Below are 18,427 nucleotides of genomic sequence, written 5' to 3'. Positions count from 1 at the left end.
TGAGGGAATTACATATTTGATGCTTGTAAGTATGAATAAATAATTAAATATTAGGTATAAAGCAGATTCCGAAACCAACTGAAGTATGAAAATAAATTGGCAGAGATACCTAACAGTCAGTAAAATTAAATTTCACTACTGAGTATGCTACATGCTTCCTTCTCTGTTCCAGTGGGTTCTCTTTTTTTGTGTAAGGTCTTCTCTGGCCGGACTCTAAGACAGTCAATTGCTTAACATCACCAGGATTTTTGTCAGGAGATTTATTTTGGAAATAAACCAATTTCTTTTTTATTAAATTTTTGCTACATGCTTCTTTCCACTACATATTGACTCCCTGATGTAAGAAAATTTACAGGGTGAGAGCAAGTACTCTATGTTGGCTGTCCCGCAGTGTAATGACTGGTTAATAAAAAAGCCACTCAGCCTGGGCAATATAGTGAGGCCTCGTTTCTGCAAAAAAATTAGCAAAGCATGGTGACATGCACCTGTGGTCCTAGCTACTTGGGAGGCTGAGGCAGGAGCATCACTTGAGCCTGGGACACAGAGGTTGCAGTGAGCCAAGACTGTGCCACTGAACTCTACTATAACCTGGGTGATAGAAGGGGACCTTGCCTCAAAAATACTACTACTAAAGGAGCCACCCGTTTAATCCTTTTCTCATCTAGTCTCATCCAAAGAGTAAGTCAAAATCATCGAGGTCACAAAGGACTTATGACCAAGGTATAACTCTGCAAATATCTTTAATTGGCCATGGCTTCTTCGTTTGATCCCTTCCCACTTATTAGAAGACTCTAAGGAACAGATGCTGCAGCCTAGTTCAAAGTAGTACACACATACCTCAGGAAAGTGGACCAAAAAAAAGGAAGACACAGAATACAAGAAAGAGTTGACAAAGCAAATCTAATAAAAAGTATGGTTGGCTTGAACAGTCATTGGTATAAATTCCTTATGATTCTACTTTTTGACAGGCTCCTCCTTTTGACTACTGAACAATTAAGATATTTTCAGTCGTTTCGATTCCTTTTCCACACTGTCTCTAATGTTCTGTAGTTTTCTGGAGTTCTGAGCCAGGGACACTAAACTCTCCCTAAAATCACTAGTCCCATGATCTCTGCCAACATTTTGAAGCTCATCAAAGAAAGTCAACGTCTGTTTGAGTTTGGCCTGAACAATTTTTTGCTCTTCTAATTCTGCAAGAAGGGCCTGCTTAGTACCTAATTCAGTCTTGTACTTCTCCTGTAACTGTTCAATTTCTTTCTGGAGATGCTGAAAATCTTCCTCACTATAAGGTGTCTCCTTACATTTATCTTCAGGAAGCAAGATGTTTGAGGGAATACGTAAAATCAGCTGCAAAAATAGTTGCTCCATTTTGCTAAAAAGGTTATCAAAATGTCCTTTCATGAAGCAAAGAAACTTCTCTGTGCATTTGCGAATCTGCACTGGGCTAATGTCACAGTCTGGGATGCCATCCAGCTTCTTCAGAATAACCTGTTCAACAGCCTGCATCACTTCAAATAGGTAGTCTTGAAATGCAATGTAGATCCGAAGCATGCACGTTTGTGGCGTGAAGCCAAAGAACTGGGCCTCATAGGTCATTGGATCCACAGACATCTTGGCTTATTTTGCTATGTTCTTTTCAGATGTGAAAAACCTGCAAATGTAAAAAGGAAATAATTCATTTGGAAAAAAAAAATCTTCTGCAGGATAACAAATCACATTACAGATAGCAAACAAAGCAGCAAATAAATAAAAAATAAGCAGTTTGTGTTCCTTTATACCTGATGCCACTTCCACAACAGGATATAAACTCTTGCCTCTCTGAGGCTCCTCCCATCAGCCTATACCCTCCCTTTTCCCCTCCTCATTGTTCACTTCCCTTACCTGTGACTTTGGCACAGATCACAGTCTTCTGAATTACCATCCTAGACAACTTTGAAGTCTAGACAGATGACTTAACCAATGCCCTAGAGACTCAGTTTCTTGAGTTTCAATGACCTATAGCTCCACCTTTTAGCCACTTGGCTCTTGATATTTGTAACCACTCTTCCAAATTGCTTCTACTTTTTGACTACCGCCTCCTATAAAATTCTTCCAATTCTTATATACTCACATTATACCCTAATCTTCAAGATTTACAGCCCCTCCACCCTCTCTTTCTGTTCTCAGCCTCTCCCACTTCTCTTCTTTCCTTATTCATTTTAGGCCTCATGATCTATCATTTTGATCACTCCATTGCCGATGTCCTCAATTTGCTTGTTCTCCAGCCAAGCCATCTGAAAAAACCCCAACTAGAAGATGAGTAAGTCCCTTGTCAGCTTTATAACCCTGACATGTTTTTTCCAGGGTCTGCAAGTAATTCCTCTCAAATATAAACATCTAGGAAAATACACCCCTATCTCCTTGCCATTGTGGGAATTCAACTTAGGCATCTTTTTCTGAGATGAAATGATATGCTTGTCATAGAAATAAGAGAAGTTTTATTATTCAGATAAAGGCAATTAGCTAAAACAAACTGCTACTTCAATTATCATGTGAATTTAGGATGCACTTTATGAAATAATTTGCAATAAGCAGTACAGTCAAATCTTCTTATGGGAAGATGCAGCTAATCTTAAGAATTTATGTTCGTAGGCCGAGCACGATAGCTCATGCGTGTAATCTCACCACTTTAGGAGGCCGAGATGGACGGATCACTTGAGGTCAGGAGTTCGAGACCAGCCTGGCCAACACGGCAAAACCCTATCTCTACTAGAAATACAAAAATTAGCCAGGCGTGGTGGTGGGCACATGTGATCCCAGCTACTCGGGAGGCTGAGGCAGGAGAATCACTGGAACCCGAGGCGGAGGTTGCAGTGAATCGAGATCGCGCGCCTGCACCCCAGCCTGGGCAACAGAGCAAGACTCCGTCTCAAAAAATAAAATAAAATAAAATAAAAATTTACGTTTGTAATGGCTAAATATAGAGTGGTTATAACTGTTTGGCCGTATATGTAAGGTAGGATTTCTTTGTTTTTCTTTTTTTTGTGTGAGACGTGTTCTGGCTCTGTCACCCAGGCCGGAGTGCAGTGGCACGATCACGGATCACTGCAGCCTCAACCTCCCGGGTCCAAGCAATCCTCCCACCTCAGCCTCCCAAGTAGCCAGGACTACAGGTGCAGGCCACCATGCCTGGCTAATTTTCTTGTTGTTGTTATTTTTGTTTTTGTTTTTTGAGACAAAGTCTCACTCTTTCGCCCAGGTTGGAGTGCAGTGGTATGATCTGGGCTCACTACAACCTCGGCCTCCTAAGTTCAAGTGATCCTCTTAGCTCAGCCTCCCAAGTAGCTGGGATTACAGATGTGCGCCATCTCTAACAACAACAAAAAATACACTTCCTTGATTAACTCCTTCCTTTGAGTTCCCATCAGGACCTCTCCTCGGGCACTGACTGATAAACTTCTACCGCCTCATCTTCTCTGCTAGACTTAGAGTTCCTGAAGGCAGAATAAATGCGGCTTGATCAGTATTTGCCGATTCAACGCAGAGGTGCCCAGGCCATCTCAGTGAGTTGAGCTAAAACCCGGCGATCGCGCTGGACAGGACCCAGAAGCCAGAGCGCCAGAACTTCCGGCCGGCTCCCGGCTTCCGTCGGGCCCCGAGTCCGCGCTGCATGCTGGGACCTTCAGGTCGGAGCCCGCTGTAAGGCCGACCCACAGGCCGCCGCGCTCCCTCGCGATGCCGCCTATGCCAGTCTCGCCCGTACCTGCTTCTCCTCAGAGAAAATGCTGCCCCGCAGTACTTACCGGAGCGACCATGACGGTCACGAATTCGAGCACACACAGGCTTTCCCCTACCTCCTTTAAACCGCCGCTGGCTTGCCAGGGACAGACGGCGCGGTCGGCTCCCCAAAATTCCGACTGATACGCGCCTAGGCGAGCGAAAGTAAACGCGGGATACTCTCGCGTTCCTGATTGGCTGGTTGGGGACACCTCAATTATGACAGAAAGGGGCCGGGCGGGAAAGTTAGCTGTGGCCGGCGGGGATTGGCAGAAGGAACCTGTACTTACTCGCTTTTCCCGGACGTTGGCTGGTGGAGAAGCCAGGATGGGGAGATGGGGCGCTGGGGGGCGGTGGCGACGCAACTCGTGATTGGCGGATGTGCCTTCCTTAAGTCTCTACGGATTGGCGGCTGGCCGATTACTTGGCGTTGATTGGGCAGCCGCGCGAACGCCAAAGAGGGCGCGGGGGAGGCCTTTGGGCCCGCCCAGCCGCCGGGGCCTGCTGGCGGAAGGGGAAGTGGGGGGGGGGGCGGGCAGGCGACGGTGGGGAAGATGGCGTACCAGAGCCTGCGGCTGGAGTACCTGCAGATCCCACCGGTCAGCCGCGCCTACACCACGGCCTGCGTCCTCACCACCGCCGCCGTGGTGAGCAGCTGCAGTGCCACCTTCTCATTATCTGGGCTGGATATGACTGGGTCTTCAGGAAACTGGGGTTTGGGCTTCGGGGAGGCCCAGAGGGGCTGGTCCCGGGGATGGGTAGAGACGTACAGGGATTACTCTGGGGTTCGAGTTGGCGCCGAGAATGCTTATCCAGTGACCTGAGAAGGGAGTGCTGCTTCATGGGGGGTTAGGTCAGTTTCTAAGAGATGAGGGCCGGACCTATACCGGGTTAGGGTTGCGGGAGCCTCCCACCCGAGAAATGTGTCCGAGATCTCTGCCAATGGCCAGGTGGTACCATGGTGACTAGTGAGAGGAAGGTCCGTTTTATAAAGAAACGGGAATGAGGAAAGCAAGGTGGAAACTGTCCAGAGGGGAATGGCTTATAGTAAAGAGGGTCTCTGGGTAACAAGGGGCTAGCTGGAGGTACCCAGCCCTAACGGTGGCAGGGTCTCGAGTCTCCGTTATTTCAAGTGAGTTTTGTTGTTTCACACAGCTGTTTCAGGTGGTGCCCATGTGGTGGGTAGATTCATAGCAGCTGTTTTTATTTGTCTTGTGTCTAAAATATCACCACCTGTCTGCCTCATTTCTTCATGTCAGCCTCAACTATTGCTACATAAAACAAACTTTTTTTGTGTTAGGTATTGAGGGTACAAAGAATTCTACCAATTCTAGAGAATTCTTTACCAACCTCTTCCTCTGGCCTAAGAAGAAAGGCTTAAAGGAAATCAGTCTAATTGACCGAGAGTTGGAAATTGCTAGACCTACTAATCCTTTGTTGTAAATGATGAAATTTTGTCTCTTGGTTGATTTGCTTTAAGAAGCTCTTTTTCTATTTCAGCAGTTGGAATTGATCACACCTTTTCAGTTGTACTTCAATCCTGAATTAATCTTTAAACACTTTCAAGTAAGTGGTTCATCACAATAGTGATTAATGCTTCAGTTTCTTCTTTTTCTTACTGTTTAGTAGCAAATCCCGTTGTACACTATCCTAAAAAAGAACCCAGTGGGGGACCTTTGATTAAAAGTTGCCTTGTCAGAATGTAAAGCAGTGATTCTGCAGCCTGGTTGGACTTGAGAATCCCTTAGGGAACTCTGAAGAGATTCCCAAGCTCCTCAGCAAGTACCAAATCAGAATTTGCAAGGGTAGGAATCAAAATCTGTGTTTTATTTTTAAAGTTCCCTGCATCGTTTTGATGTGTCCAGTTCCTGTATTCGGAAATCACTGGTTTAAACTTAATGTTGTAGTATGAGAGGAGAGACAGCTAGCTGCTTGGGGGTTGTCTTGCAGGGATGGCCTTATTTTGTCCATTCACCACCTAGGCACGCCCACCACCTTGGTGATGGTCCAGAAACTCAATTCTGTGAGTGTTTTTAAATTGTGATCTGCCTTCCAGTGATCAGATCATACTAACAAAATTCCAAACATCTAAAGCTACATGGTGGTTTATTAGATTACAGTGGGAGATGGTCCTTTCCGGTGATTAAAATGTCAAAAGAGGCTGGACGCAGTGGCTCACGCCTGTAATCCCAGCACTTTGGGAGGCTGAGGCAGGCAGATCACCTGAGGTCAGGAGTTCGAGACCAGCCTGGCCAACATGGTAAAGCCCTGTCTCTACTAAAAATACAAAAATTAGCCAGGCGTAATGACACATGCCTGTAATCCTAACTACTGGGGAGCCTGAGGCAGGAGAATCACTTGAACCCGGGAGGCGGAGGTTGCAGTGAGCTGAGATTATGCCAGCCTCTGAGACAAGAGCGAAACTCTGTCTCAAAATGCTGAGAGAGACAAAGATTTTTCTGTTCCAAGATGATCTTACAGACCATAGTTGGAGTAAGGGAGAGACACAAAAGCCAATTATTGTGCCTCAACACATGCTGTTCCCTCTGTCTCAAATGTGTTTCATTTACTTTATACCCATTGGACTCTAGCTTGCCTTTCAAAACGCAGCTTTTGTGTAACCTTTATGTACTCATCCTCCTTTGTTTTAGAGCATCTCTCACCTTTACTTTGCAGTTATGTGTATGCTTGTCTCCTCACTAGGATGAGGACTCTAAAATCTGGATAATTAATATGTAGAACTGAATTGTTTCAACTTTAATAGTTACCAATTCTCAAGAGTTTAGTGATTTGTAAAGTAATCCTGTCATCTCTTGTCACTGTGTTCCCACAATACTCACATGGAGCTGTAGTTCCATCCAAGTAAGTCTTGCTTCCTACTTGGCTTGCTTGGTTTTACTCTGCCTGGGGTTAAACTCTTGATGACATTTGGAGTGAGGAGTTTGAGATTTGCCATCAGAGTCTCCATCTGCTCCTGCGGGTCCTTGGTCAGGACATTTAAAAGTTCAACTTTCAGCTGAATAACTAGTGTTCAGCTAGTAGTTCAACTTTTAGCTGAATAACTAGTATCAGCTAGTTATTCAACTTGTAATCTTTTAGTTTCCTATCTGTGAATTAGCTTGCTTGTCTCACAGGATCACAACAGATAGTAGACATTTTAAAATGTTAAGCGCTCTACCATTGTGAGTGGTTACTGTGGGTGTGGAGAGGTTGAGTAGGGAAGGATGTATCAGGGTTTCCAACAAGAAAATGAGTGTTTGGCAGGGTGCGGTGGCTCACGCCTGTAATCCCAGCACTTTGGGAGGCTGAGGTGGGTGGATCATTTGAGGTCAGGAGTTTGAGACCAGCCTGGCCAACATGATGAAACCTTGCCTCTATTAAAAATAAAAATGTTAGCCTGGCGTGGTGGTGCATACCTGTAATCTCAGCTACTTGGAAGGCTAAGGCAGGAGAATCGCTTGAACCTGGGAGGCAGTGAGCTGCGATTGTACCACTGTACTCCAGCCTGGGCGACAGCGAGACTCTGTCTCAAAAAAAAAAAAAAAAGAAAAAGAAAATGAGTGTTCTTGTATCTCCCAAGTAGACTGTAATTATTAGAGCATTAGTTCTTACAGGGAGTTGGCCATTTGTTCAGATTAGAACTTGGGTATTTGCCTTAGAATTTTCCTTTCTGGCCAGGTGCAGTGGCTCAGGCCTCTAATCCTAGCACTTTGGGAGGCTGAGGTGGATGATCCCTCGAGGCCAGGAGTTTGAGTCAGCCTGGGCAACATAGTGAGAACCTGTCTCTATTTTTTTGTTTTTTTAAGTTTTAATTAAAAAAAAAAAAAAAGAATTTTCCTTTCTTTTTGATGTTTCTGACTGCCTCAAGTAAACATTTCTCAGCAATTTATATTAGACCCTGAAGTTTTTCTCTGGTATGTCAGTTCTATTTATTATATGATGATACTACACGTGAAAGCCCTGTTTTCTGTTCGGCAAATTAACCTAGCCTTCCTGCCAAACTTTCTCGAGAAGATGATCACAATTTAAAATCTTCTGTCCTGTTATTATAAATGTCACAGTCCCAATGATGTCTTTCAGACTTTGAGCTGAAAGCGGCAAAAAAAAAAAAAATCTAACATCAGATTCTGTGCCCCTGTTTTTGTTTCAGAACAGAATATCGCTCTGTCCAAGGCTTCTCAACCATCACAGTCGTAGGGCAGTCATAGGCTGTATCTTTTGTATTAATACGGAACTGTTTCCTGGTCATTTATTTTACTTAATACATCTTTCTCTTGATTTTTTTTTTTTAACAGATATGGAGATTAATCACCAATTTCTTATTTTTTGGGCCAGTCGGATTCAACTTTTTGTTTAACATGATTTTTCTGTATCCTTTATTAAATGGGGTCAGCATCAAAACTTTGTTTTCTTAGGAAGTAAAAAATTAAGTTGAAATTTTTAATCCTGTTGTTTTTGGTACCATCTTAGCTGTAATTTCTGGGTCGGTGGTACATAAAGGAGTTGGTTAGGTAGTAACGTTTTGAAAACGTTTGTAGGTCACTGTTTGTTCAAATGGGAGGTTTTAACCGTAAAAAGATAGCACCTCTGCTTTTTTGTTACTTACAAATCTGATCAAGGGAGGGGAGAATTGATTTGAGGCATACCTCCACAGTAACACCAACAGGTACAAAGCGGTAAAACAACCTGAATACAGTGATAATTTAGCAGAATCTGGGCATACGTTTTGGAGTGGGTTCATGAGGAGTGGGAACTTGCGATCTCCTTGGGTCGTGGTTGCTGGAACTACTGGCTGAAAGGCAGTGGTTGTGTCTGCTGGGCTCGTCAAGTTCCGGTTTGTTGAAAGGAAAACCCCAGCTCTGATCCAATGGCGATTGGGGCCACGGAGCAGGGCATGCCTCCTCCATCCCTGCCCTCTGTATTAAGAGGGAGTTACAGTTCAGCTCATCTGCAGCTACCTTCCTTCCTGAGGATGGCAGGAAGCTCATCTGCAGCTACCTTCCTTCCTGAGGATGGCAGGAATCCATTTTAAGTCCTGTGTAGTATATCTTTCTGAGAAGTTTCCAGTAAAGTTTTTTCTCATGATTCGTCTTTATTGACAGTTGCTCAACCTGCCAGGCCTGGAAAAGTAGTTTAGCACACAAGGCTTCTTGCTACGGATTTCTTCCAAGTTAGGACGTGGAGGAGCAAAGATGGTGCAGATTAAGGTGTGGCTGAGCACAGGAAAGACAATACAAATTTTTAAAGGTTTAGTAGGGGACTGGAGGGCCGGGTGTGGTGGCTCACACCTGTAATCCCAGCACCTGGGGAGGCCAAGGTGGGTGGATCACGAGGTCAGGAGTTTGAGACCAGCCTGGTCAACATGGTGAAACCCGCTCTCTACTAAAAATACAAAAATTAGCCTGGTGTGGTGGTGCACAACTGTAATCCCAGCTACTCAGGAGGCCGAGGCAGGAGAATCGCTTGAATCTGGCAGGCGGAGCTTGCAGTGAGCCGAGATTGTGCCATTGCACTCCAGCCTGGATGACAGAGCGAGACTCTGTCTCAAAAGAAAAAAAAAAAAAAGGATAGGGGACTGAAAGCATGTCTGTGTGTCATCTGTATTAGTTCCCAGCCAGGGGCAGTTTGTAAAAAATGATGCTGGTCTTGACCTTGTCTAAAATGCTTGGTAAAAGAGTAATCACATTACCACTCAAACATTCTTATACAAATGAAGACTTGACTTCTTACAAATAATATGGAATCCAAGTGTACTTACAAGATAACATTAAGTTTTTACTTTGTTCATATTCGTGTGCAGAATATTTTCTTAACTTGGAACTTAAGATACCGTTACTGTCGAATGCTAGAAGAAGGCTCTTTCCGAGGTCGGACAGCAGACTTTGTATTTATGTTCCTTTTTGGTGGATTCTTAATGACCGTATCCTTCAACAAATAGAAAACCTACGGGAAAATGTTGAAGAACACCCTGGCTCTTCCTAAAACTTGTCATCTGTCTCCCACAATTCTCTAGATACTCGGAACAAACAGATAAAAGTAGACCTCCAGATCTTAGCTTCAGGGCGCTATCATTTATTTTGCAGCACATTTTCTGTGACAAGTTTCCAAGCCTAGCAGTCGGACAGGAAGAGCAAGTCACAGGAACTTTTAACCCAGGTGGGTTCCTGTTAAGCATCTCAGTTATATCATTGCTGCTTGGTGTACTTCACTTTTAAACTAAGTTGGTAAGACATTTACTTGGTGGCTTTCAAAACCAATAGATTATTTTTCAGAAGAAGAATTTTCATCTATACAACAGACTTAGATACGGTACGGTCCGACAGGATGGTTTTGTTGCAGCTAGCTTTATTCACCTCTGTAAAGGTGCTAATCGTGAGCAAGCTTTAATGTAATTATTGAACGAAGAATTAACACATTTTCCAAAGAGGCAAGAACTTCACGAAAGCAGAATTATTTGTTTGAAGTAGCTGTAAATCTCAGTAATTTAGCCTAAGCAGATTTTTGCCTGGTTGCTCTGGGTAATTATTTTCTGGGTTTGTTTCCTTCTGTTCTAAAGATGTAACAACTTTCCAATTCAAACTTCTGTTAGAACACAATCTTTAGTTCTCCTGCTCAGTCTTCCCTATTAAACTTTTCATGTTGATATTTTCCTTAATGCCATCTGCTAGCTTTTTGGTCTGTTTGTGAGCTTAGTTTTCTTGGGCCAGGCCTTTACAATAATGCTCGTCTACGTGTGGAGCCGAAGGAACCCCTATGTCCGCATGAACTTCTTCGGCCTTCTCAACTTCCAGGCCCCCTTTCTGCCCTGGGTGCTCATGGGCTTTTCCTTGTTGTTGGGGAACTCAATCATTGTGGACCTTTTGGGTAAGGCTCTTCTCACTATTTTTTAAATCATTTTACCTGTAAAAGTATTTTACCACTATTTTTCATGTTTATTCTGTTTGGCCTTCATGTATTACCTATTGTAAAATACTACAATATTAATTCATTAATTTTTAATAATTATGTTGACATTCATCCTAAATATAGTCAATTTATGTTGGTAGGTCTACCTGCAATCTGAATTTTAATTCTCTCCCTCATCCTTTATTTCTGCTTGACTCTAGGTATTGCAGTTGGACACATTTATTTTTTCTTGGAAGATGTATTTCCCAATCAGCCTGGTGGAATAAGAATTCTGAAAACACCATCTATTTTGTGAGTATTTTAACACCAGGTTACGTACTGTTACAGGCAAACCAGGACAGGGGGCATGATCTGTGTTTTCTTTGGCTCCCCTAGCTCCTAGTACACATAGTTCAGGTCAGTAACTATTTGCAGATTGAGCAGTCTGGCTGCAGTTGAAGAGCACTTGGATTGAGTAGGAGCAGACAGTGCCAGGGTTGTGGCAAGAGCAAGGTTAACAGGCTGAGGATATCTTGGGAGTAACCTGGTAATTGTTGTTCCAGATGACCACTAGAACTTCCTATTCCAGGAGGAGCCTGCTGGTTTTATGAAAGCCGCTGTCCACGTTTAGTGAAGTAAGGTAGCAAAATGGGCAAAACTGATGAAAGTTTCTGATGGTGGACTTTGTGGCCTGCCAAGCAGATGGTTGAGATAAGAAGTGACTCAGAGTGCAAATAGCTTTGGACTGGAAACCAGGTGTAGCTGTCCCACTGACCAGCCATAGAGCAAGTCCTTTCTTTTTTGCAATTCAGTTTCCTGAGGTAGAACTTTGATTTCTTTCTTTCTTTCTTTTTTTTTTTTTTTTTTAAACATGGGGTCTTGCTCTGTCACCTAGGCTGGAGTGCAGTAGAACTTTGATTTATGAGACCTCTTTCTACTCTGGAATTTGGTATCCGTATCCTCGGGAGATGCTATATTAAAAAGGGCTCAATTGAGAAGTAAAATGTGAGTTTTTGTTATAAAATGTTTGTTGTAGACGAGTTAAGCAAAAAGAAGAAAGTGAAATTGTCCACACTTGGGTATAGCAGTGGCTACCATTGTTAACTTTTCAGTGTATATTCTTCAGTCTTTACTGTCTGTGTACTTTTTAAAAAACCCTGAGCCAGTCAAGGCCGTAGTGCACTATGACTGCGCCTGTGAATAGCCACTGCTCTTCTTGGGCCAGGCTTCTAATGTAGCCACTGCATTCCAGCCAGGACAACATAACACATTCCTGTAATCCCAGCACTTTGAGAGGTGAAGGCAGATGGATCACTTGAGCTCAGGAGTTTGAGACCAGCCTGGGCAACATGGCAAAACCCCATCTCTACAAAAGCTGCAAATGGTGGTACATGCTTGTAATCCTAGCTACTTGAGAGGTTGAGGTGGAAGGATTGCTTAAGCCCAGAGGGGTTGAGACTGCAGTGAGCCAAGATCGCACCACTGCACTTTTGGCTGAGGGACAGAGTGGCACCCTGTCTCAAAAAGCAGTTTTTGTAACCTTGTAAACTTAATATGTCAGAATTGTTTTTTCCATCCTAAAGTGTTTATGAAATTATAACAGGTGATATTCCATGGTATGGATATGGATTTTGATGGACATTGACATTAGTGCTTGGTTTTCTCTTCTATAATTGGAGTGGTGAATATCCTTGTAGCTAAATCTCTGCACACATCCATGATTATTTTCAAAAGATAATTCCTAGAAGTGGAATTGCTATTTTGTTGCCAAACGCCTTCCAGAATGGATGTTCAAGTTTACATTTCAACTAGCATTTATAACTGTTCCATTTCCGCACATCCTCATTAAACGAGGGAGGCATTTTATTTACCCTTTCCTAGTTGAATAGTTATAGGATGATGTTTCATTATTTAGGATTTTTTAAAAATGTTTTGAAACAATTTCAGTCCTCTAGGAAATTACATATGCAGTACAGGGTCTCACTCCATTGCCCAGGCTGGAGTGCAGTGGTACGATCATAGCACACTGTTAACTCAAACCCCTGGGCTCAAGTGATCTTCCCACCTCAGCCTCCTGAGTAACTGGGACTACAGGTGCACACCACCAACCTCTGCTTATTTGCTTTCTTAAATATTTTTGTTTGTGGAGACAAGGTCTTTCTATGTTGCCCAGACTAGTCTCAAATTCCAGTCCTCAGGCGATCCTCCTGTCTCTTGGCCTACCAAAGCACTGAGATTACAGGTGTGAGCCACTACAGCCCACTTTTTTTTTTTTTTTTTTTTGCAATTGTTTTCTGGCACAACAAGATATACCAGGCTCATCCTGTGCTCTCCTTGATCCAGTCCTAGAATCAGCTGTTTCTTCAAGGAGCCCTGGTTCCTTTAAAGTGGAGAATGGTATTTAGAAGCCAAGATCTGGGTGCTAGATGTGCTCATTGCTATTGGAGTGTTGCTATTCCCAGATCCTCTCAGTGAACAGAGCAGTGGAATTATATGTATGTATGTATGATAATGTATACAAATGTATATTTTTAGATCTATGTGTTTTTAAAAACATGGGTTTATACTATACTCCCATTTCTAGTACTACCTCATGGTTCATTCTAGCTTTTTTCCTATTTGTTTTCTCCAGTATTTTATTATGAAAATTTCCAAACTTATAGGAAATCAGAAAAAAATTGGAGTGAGCTTCATGTAGCCACCACATAAATTCTGTAATTAATAGTTCCCTATTCTTTTTGCACACCTATCCCTACGTCTAGCTTTCCAATCCAAATGTATGTGCCATTATATGTATACTTAATTCCTCGTATACTTGAATATGCATATCAGTAACTAGAGTTCAGTATTTATGTGCAACAAAATACACAAATCTTGAGTGTGTCAACTGAGTTTCTATAAATGCACACTTTTGTATATCTATCAAGACAGAATATTACCATCAATCAGAACGTTCCCTGATATCCTTCCTTGTCAATCATTGCACCTGTCCCCCAAGAAGCAATTGCTATTCTGATTTTGTTCCTCTGTAGATTAGTTTTTCATGTTGTGCAGCTTCATGAGTAGAATCGTACAGTATGCATGTACTCTTTGGTAAAAGGCTTCTTTCATTCAACATAATGTTTTTGAGACTCATCTGTGTTCTTGTATTTATTGGTAATTTGTTCCTTTTTATTGCTGAGTATTATTTGGTTGTATGAATGTACCACTGCTTTCCATCTGCCCTTTCCAGCTGTCCTAACCTGATTCTTATTATGATTAATGTTTTACCTACCTAATTATCCCTCATATGTAACCAGTCTTTTGTGTTAGTCTCCACCTCCCCTGTATGGATGCCTTGCTCATCTCACTCACCCTCAGATTCCCCAGACCAGGCTGCCCTCTTACGGGAATGCCTCCCCACCCTACACAGGCTAACATCTCATCGGGCCACCTCCATGTGTGCATGGTCTGATGGGGCTCTTGACTCCCTAAACCAGGCTGTGCCCCCACCCCCATCCTGCTAATGTTTGGGCAGTAGAAGGGTGTCTCAGTTTTGTTTTTGTTGTCGTTGCTACGGATTCTCATTCTGTTGCCCAGGCTTGAGTTCAGTGGCTCAGTCTTGGCTCACTGCAACCTTCACCTCCCGGGTTCAAGCGATTCTCCTGTGTCAGCCTCCTGAGTAGCTGGGATTACAGGCATGCGCCACGACATCCGGCTAATTTTGTATTTTTAGTAGAGATGAGGTTTCGCCATGTTGGTCAGGCTGGTCTTGAACTCCTGACCTCAGGTGATCAGCCCTCCTCGGCCTCCCAAAGTGCTGGGATTACAGGCATGAGCCACCACGACTGGCTGGGATCTCAGTTTCTAATATACTTTCCTTTGATTATTGTGAGAGCAAACATTCTCATGTTTATTAACCACATGGATTTCCTTTTTGAATTGCCTATTCAGCCCTTTGCCCATTTTTTCTGTTGGTTTGTTTTTATTGTTAATTCGTAAGAATTTTAAAAACTCGTTTTGAAGTATACATTTTCTGACTCCAGTATAAATTAAAAGTTTTCAAATTTCTAATTTTATTAACTGTGGGGGATTACAAGTAGAAATATAAGTGCAAATTGAGGATGCTGCTTTAATGGTTCCTTGTTTAGTGAGGTTTTGAATTACTACATCATAGTACTTAGAGAGTCTTTTGGACGTTTACTATCCCCTCCTATGTTCTGCAGTAATTTTTCTTGGGATACCTTGTGAATTTTTTAAAACTTTTGTAGTAAAATAATACCTAACATAAAATTCACCGTCTTAACTCATTTTAAATGTTCAGTGGCATTAAGTATATTCATACTATTTTGCTGCCATCACCACCATCCATAGAACTCTCTTCATCCTGCAGAACTGCAACTCTGTACTCATTAAACAACTCGCCACCCCAGCCACCACCATTCTATTTTGCTTCTCCGAATTTGACTACTCTATGTACCTCATAAGTGGAATCATACAATATTTGTCCTTTTTTGTCTGGCTTATTTCATATTTCATTTAGTGTAAAGTCCTCAAGGTTCATCCATGTTGTACCATCTGTCTGAATTTCCCTCCTTTTTTTTTTTTTTGAGACAGTCTTGCTCTGTTGCCCGGGCTGGAGTGCAATGGAGCAATCTCAGCTCACTGTAACCTGTTCCTCCAGGTTCAAGCGATTCTCCTGCCTCAGTCTCCCGAGTAGCTGGGATTACAGGCATGCGCCACCGCGCTAGGCTAATTTTTGTATTTTTGGTGGAGATGGGATTTCACCATGTTGACCAGGTACAGTAGCTCATGCCTGTAATCCCAGCATTTTGGGATGCCGAGGCGGGCGGATCACCTGAGTTCAGGAGTTCAAGACCAGTCTGGCCAACATGATGAAACCCCGTACCTCCTAAAAATACAAAAATTAGTTGGGCATGGTGGTGGGTGTCTGTAATCCCATCTACTCGGGAGACTGAGGCAGGAGAATGGCTTGAACCCAGGAGGTGGAGGTTGCAGTGAGCCGAGATCGCACCACGGCACTCCAGCCTGGGCAACAGAGCGAGACCCCCATCTCAAAAAAAAAAAAAAAATTCTATTATATGTATGTACCATATTTTGTTCATTCACCTGTTGATGGACACTTGGGTGATACCTTGGTTATGGGGAGACATTAATGATAAATATGTGAAAGTCAGGTTACAAAACATGTAGTATGATCTAACTTTTGTAAAAGTACATAATGTAAAAGTTCCCAAAGAATAACTAAAACATTGACAATAGTTACCTCTGGGAATTTAGGATATTTTGCTCATCTCTGTTTCCTCCTTCTCTATAATTATTATGATTTGGATGGCTTTTCTAGTAAAAATCAGTGAAAGATAAAAGCTAATGTAAATGTTAATAATTATAGATGCTCTTACAGTATGTTGACTGTTTAACTGGCAGGCAGGTGTAGTGCTTACCTATGGGTGGAAACCCTGTGGGACCTGAACTGACCTTGTAGTACTTTGGACCTGAGATGACTCTGGGACCAAATTATATCTGTTGCCTGTCTTTTAGGAAAGCTATTTTTGATACACCAGATGAGGATCCAAATTACAATCCACTACCTGAAGAACGGCCAGGAGGCTTCGCCTGGGGTGAGGGCCAGCGCCTCGGAGGTTAAAGCAGCAGTGCCAATAGTGAGACCCAGCTGGGAAGGACTCAGTGCTACCCACTGGGATTCTTTTATCCTTTGTTGCAAAAGTGTGGACACTTTTGACAGCTTGGCAGATTTTTACTCCAGAAGCACTTTATGAAATGGTACACTGACTAATCCAGAAGACATTTCTGACAGTTTGCCAGTGGTTCCTCACTACACTGGTACTGAAAGTGTAATTTCTCGGAGCCAAAAAACTGGAGAAACAAATATCCTGCCACCTCTAACAAGTACATGAGTACTTGATTTTTATGGTATAAGGCAGGGCCTTTTCTTCCTCTTGATAGATGAGGCCATGGTGTAAATGGAAGTTTCAGAGAGGACAAAATAAAACTGAATTCCATTTTTCTCTCACTGTATTAAAGCTTTTGTGTGTGATCTTTTAAATTCTGATAATGTATTGTAGCTCTCCTGCGTAGATCTGAGCTCAGAACAGTTTACACAGCTGTTCTGTGTCTTCACAACTTTTAACTGGATTTCATTTCAGGATTGGAACTACGTGGCTGCCATGCTGTGGTTGTGTACATCTTACTAATGCAGAATGCAAGAGTCACCAGGGAGATGGTTTATTTCTGTCATCTGGATAGTTGTTTCCATCTGGGTTTTGCAAAACTTTGTCAGACAATGTGGAAAAAAAGCAGGGAGGATGCTTCTTGTAGCAGTAGGAATTCAGCTATAGGAAAGTCAGCTGTAAGCTAATGTGGCATCTTATTTGCTTTACTTACATCTCTCCATTAAGAAGTATCCAGGGAAAGATTGCTAAGGGCCACACTTTTGGAAAACTAGGAAGATTTTCATTGGACTTTTTTTTTCTTTTCTTTTTAAAAAAGTTTTAATTAAAAACAAATTTTTTTTAATAGAGATGGGGTCTCACTGTGTTGCCCAGGCTGGTCTTGAACTCCTGGACTCAAGCAATCCTCCCACCTCAGCCCCTCAAAGTGCCAGGATTACAGGCATGAGCCACCCAGCCTTTTTTTTTTTTTTTTTAATTAAAAAAAAAATAGAGACAGGGTCTCAGATTTTCATTCCATTTAGAAAACAAGTTAGAATGTTGACTTTGGAGCCAGATGAACCTATACTAGTTAACCAGGCACATGTTTTTCCAGGGTCTTTAGCTAGTTAACGTTAGTCATTTGCTTCATGACAATTCAAGAACCTTTTCAGAACCAAGTACCTAGATTACCTTCCCAATCAGGTAGAACTTAGGGTCCACAGAAGTAGACACTTAATGCTGTGGTTCAATAAATAAATTAATATTAAGTCTTCCCTGAGTCCCAGCAGGTTTGCATTCACACTGCTTAAATAACTCACAGAACCTGGAAGAGCACCCCTAGGAAAGAGATGATTCCAAACAGCTTTCATTAACAGTGTGTAGGCACCGGTCCCTTTCCCAAAAGTGGACTGTTAGTAGTAGTTCAACCTTTGTTAAGGGGTAGCTTTCCAGAATGTGAGATTGTCCTCAGAAAGACAGACATAGGGCTTACACATAATGGACATCCTAAATAGGAATTTTCAGATTGTTTCTGAAGTGAAAAGTGTTTTAATGTCTTTAAATGGAATTGCATAACTAAGGGAATTTAAGTATTTTACATGTTGCTAGTAACTTTGAATATGATTGTTGCAATGTTATGGAAGCTGGGTCTATGGGACTGCTTTTTCTTCAAGCAGTTTAAAAAAGGTTTTTAAAGTTTAAAAGCCAATCTTAGCATGTATAATCCTTACGGGATTCTTAAGTTTTATCCTCCTGTTTTTGCTCAAGAACACTTTATCAGTGACGTTTGTTACTTTTGTTTTTTGTTTTTTTAAATCGTTTTTGGGCTAGAAATGAGTTTCTCTAGTTTTATTTGTTCTCCCTGAGTTGGAGTTATGCAGTGAATGGCATTTTTGTGGTAAAATGCTAATCCTAAAATCCGTTCACTCACTGTTCATTTAAGTAGGGAATAGCTGTTTACATTAATGACTGGGTAAAACAGGAAATACGTTTTGAATGTCCAGCCTAAAGGCAGGCAGTTACAGGGTTTTTTGGTTTCTCTGATTTTATAGAGTGCAAGTTCCCAGTGGCAGGATGCCCGAGCAGTGGTCATTTCAGTCACCTCTCATCAGTTT

At 42.3% G+C, this 18,427-nt stretch overlaps 2 protein-coding genes across 9 annotated transcripts; one reads left to right on the top strand and one right to left on the bottom strand.

Moving 5' to 3' along the window:
* Nucleotides 1–874: 874 nt before the first annotated feature.
* Nucleotides 875–4,188, bottom strand: MIS12 (MIS12 kinetochore complex component). 4 transcript variants are annotated; one of them, XM_011958413.1, is made up of 3 exons: nucleotides 3,783–4,093; nucleotides 1,882–2,273; nucleotides 875–1,651 (listed from the first exon to the last, which is right to left on the bottom strand). In XM_011958413.1, the coding sequence occupies exon 3, from the start codon at nucleotides 1,609–1,611 to the stop codon at nucleotides 994–996; it is 618 nt and encodes a 205-aa protein (XP_011813803.1). In that variant the 5' UTR covers nucleotides 1,612–1,651; nucleotides 1,882–2,273; nucleotides 3,783–4,093; the 3' UTR covers nucleotides 875–993. The 4 variants fall into 4 exon arrangements, with proteins under 4 accessions (XP_011813803.1, XP_011813805.1, XP_011813806.1 ...); XM_011958415.1 differs by lacking the exon at nucleotides 3,783–4,093 and adding an exon at nucleotides 3,429–3,577; XM_011958416.1 differs by lacking the exon at nucleotides 1,882–2,273 and having other exon boundaries at nucleotides 4,047–4,188.
* Nucleotides 4,189–4,265: 77 nt separating this feature from the next.
* DERL2 (derlin 2) lies at nucleotides 4,266–16,680 on the top strand. 5 transcript variants are annotated; one of them, XM_011958419.1, is made up of 8 exons: nucleotides 4,266–4,403; nucleotides 5,257–5,322; nucleotides 8,052–8,125; nucleotides 9,583–9,676; nucleotides 10,425–10,620; nucleotides 10,863–10,953; nucleotides 11,231–11,235; nucleotides 16,188–16,680. In XM_011958419.1, exons 1-8 carry the CDS (start codon nucleotides 4,311–4,313, stop codon nucleotides 16,286–16,288), a joined length of 720 nt encoding a protein of 239 aa, XP_011813809.1. In that variant the 5' UTR covers nucleotides 4,266–4,310; the 3' UTR covers nucleotides 16,289–16,680. The 5 variants fall into 5 exon arrangements, with proteins under 5 accessions (XP_011813809.1, XP_011813808.1, XP_011813811.1 ...); XM_011958418.1 differs by lacking the exon at nucleotides 11,231–11,235 and having other exon boundaries at nucleotides 16,183–16,680; XM_011958421.1 differs by lacking the exon at nucleotides 11,231–11,235 and having other exon boundaries at nucleotides 10,863–10,957; nucleotides 16,183–16,323.
* The last annotated feature ends 1,747 nt before the right edge of the window (nucleotides 16,681–18,427 follow it).

The sequence above is a fragment of the Colobus angolensis genome, unplaced genomic scaffold (genome assembly GCF_000951035.1).
Source record: "Colobus angolensis palliatus isolate OR3802 unplaced genomic scaffold, Cang.pa_1.0 Scaffold47, whole genome shotgun sequence".
Taxonomy (NCBI): domain Eukaryota; kingdom Metazoa; phylum Chordata; class Mammalia; order Primates; family Cercopithecidae; genus Colobus; species Colobus angolensis.
This window is presented reverse-complemented; position numbering and strand designations above follow the sequence as displayed.

Coding starts and splice junctions, on each gene's coding strand:
- MIS12 (XM_011958416.1), bottom strand. CDS start 1,611: ATGTCTGTGGATCCAATGACCTATGAGGCCCAGTTCTTTGGCTTCACG.
- DERL2 (XM_011958418.1), top strand. CDS start 4,311: ATGGCGTACCAGAGCCTGCGGCTGGAGTACCTGCAGATCCCACCGGTC. Junction 9,677..10,424: donor TTGGTGGATTCTTAATGACC/GTATCCTTCAAC, acceptor GCCATCTGCTAG/CTTTTTGGTCTGTTTGTGAG. Junction 10,954..16,182: donor CTGAAAACACCATCTATTTT/GTGAGTATTTTA, acceptor CCTGTCTTTTAG/GAAAGCTATTTTTGATACAC.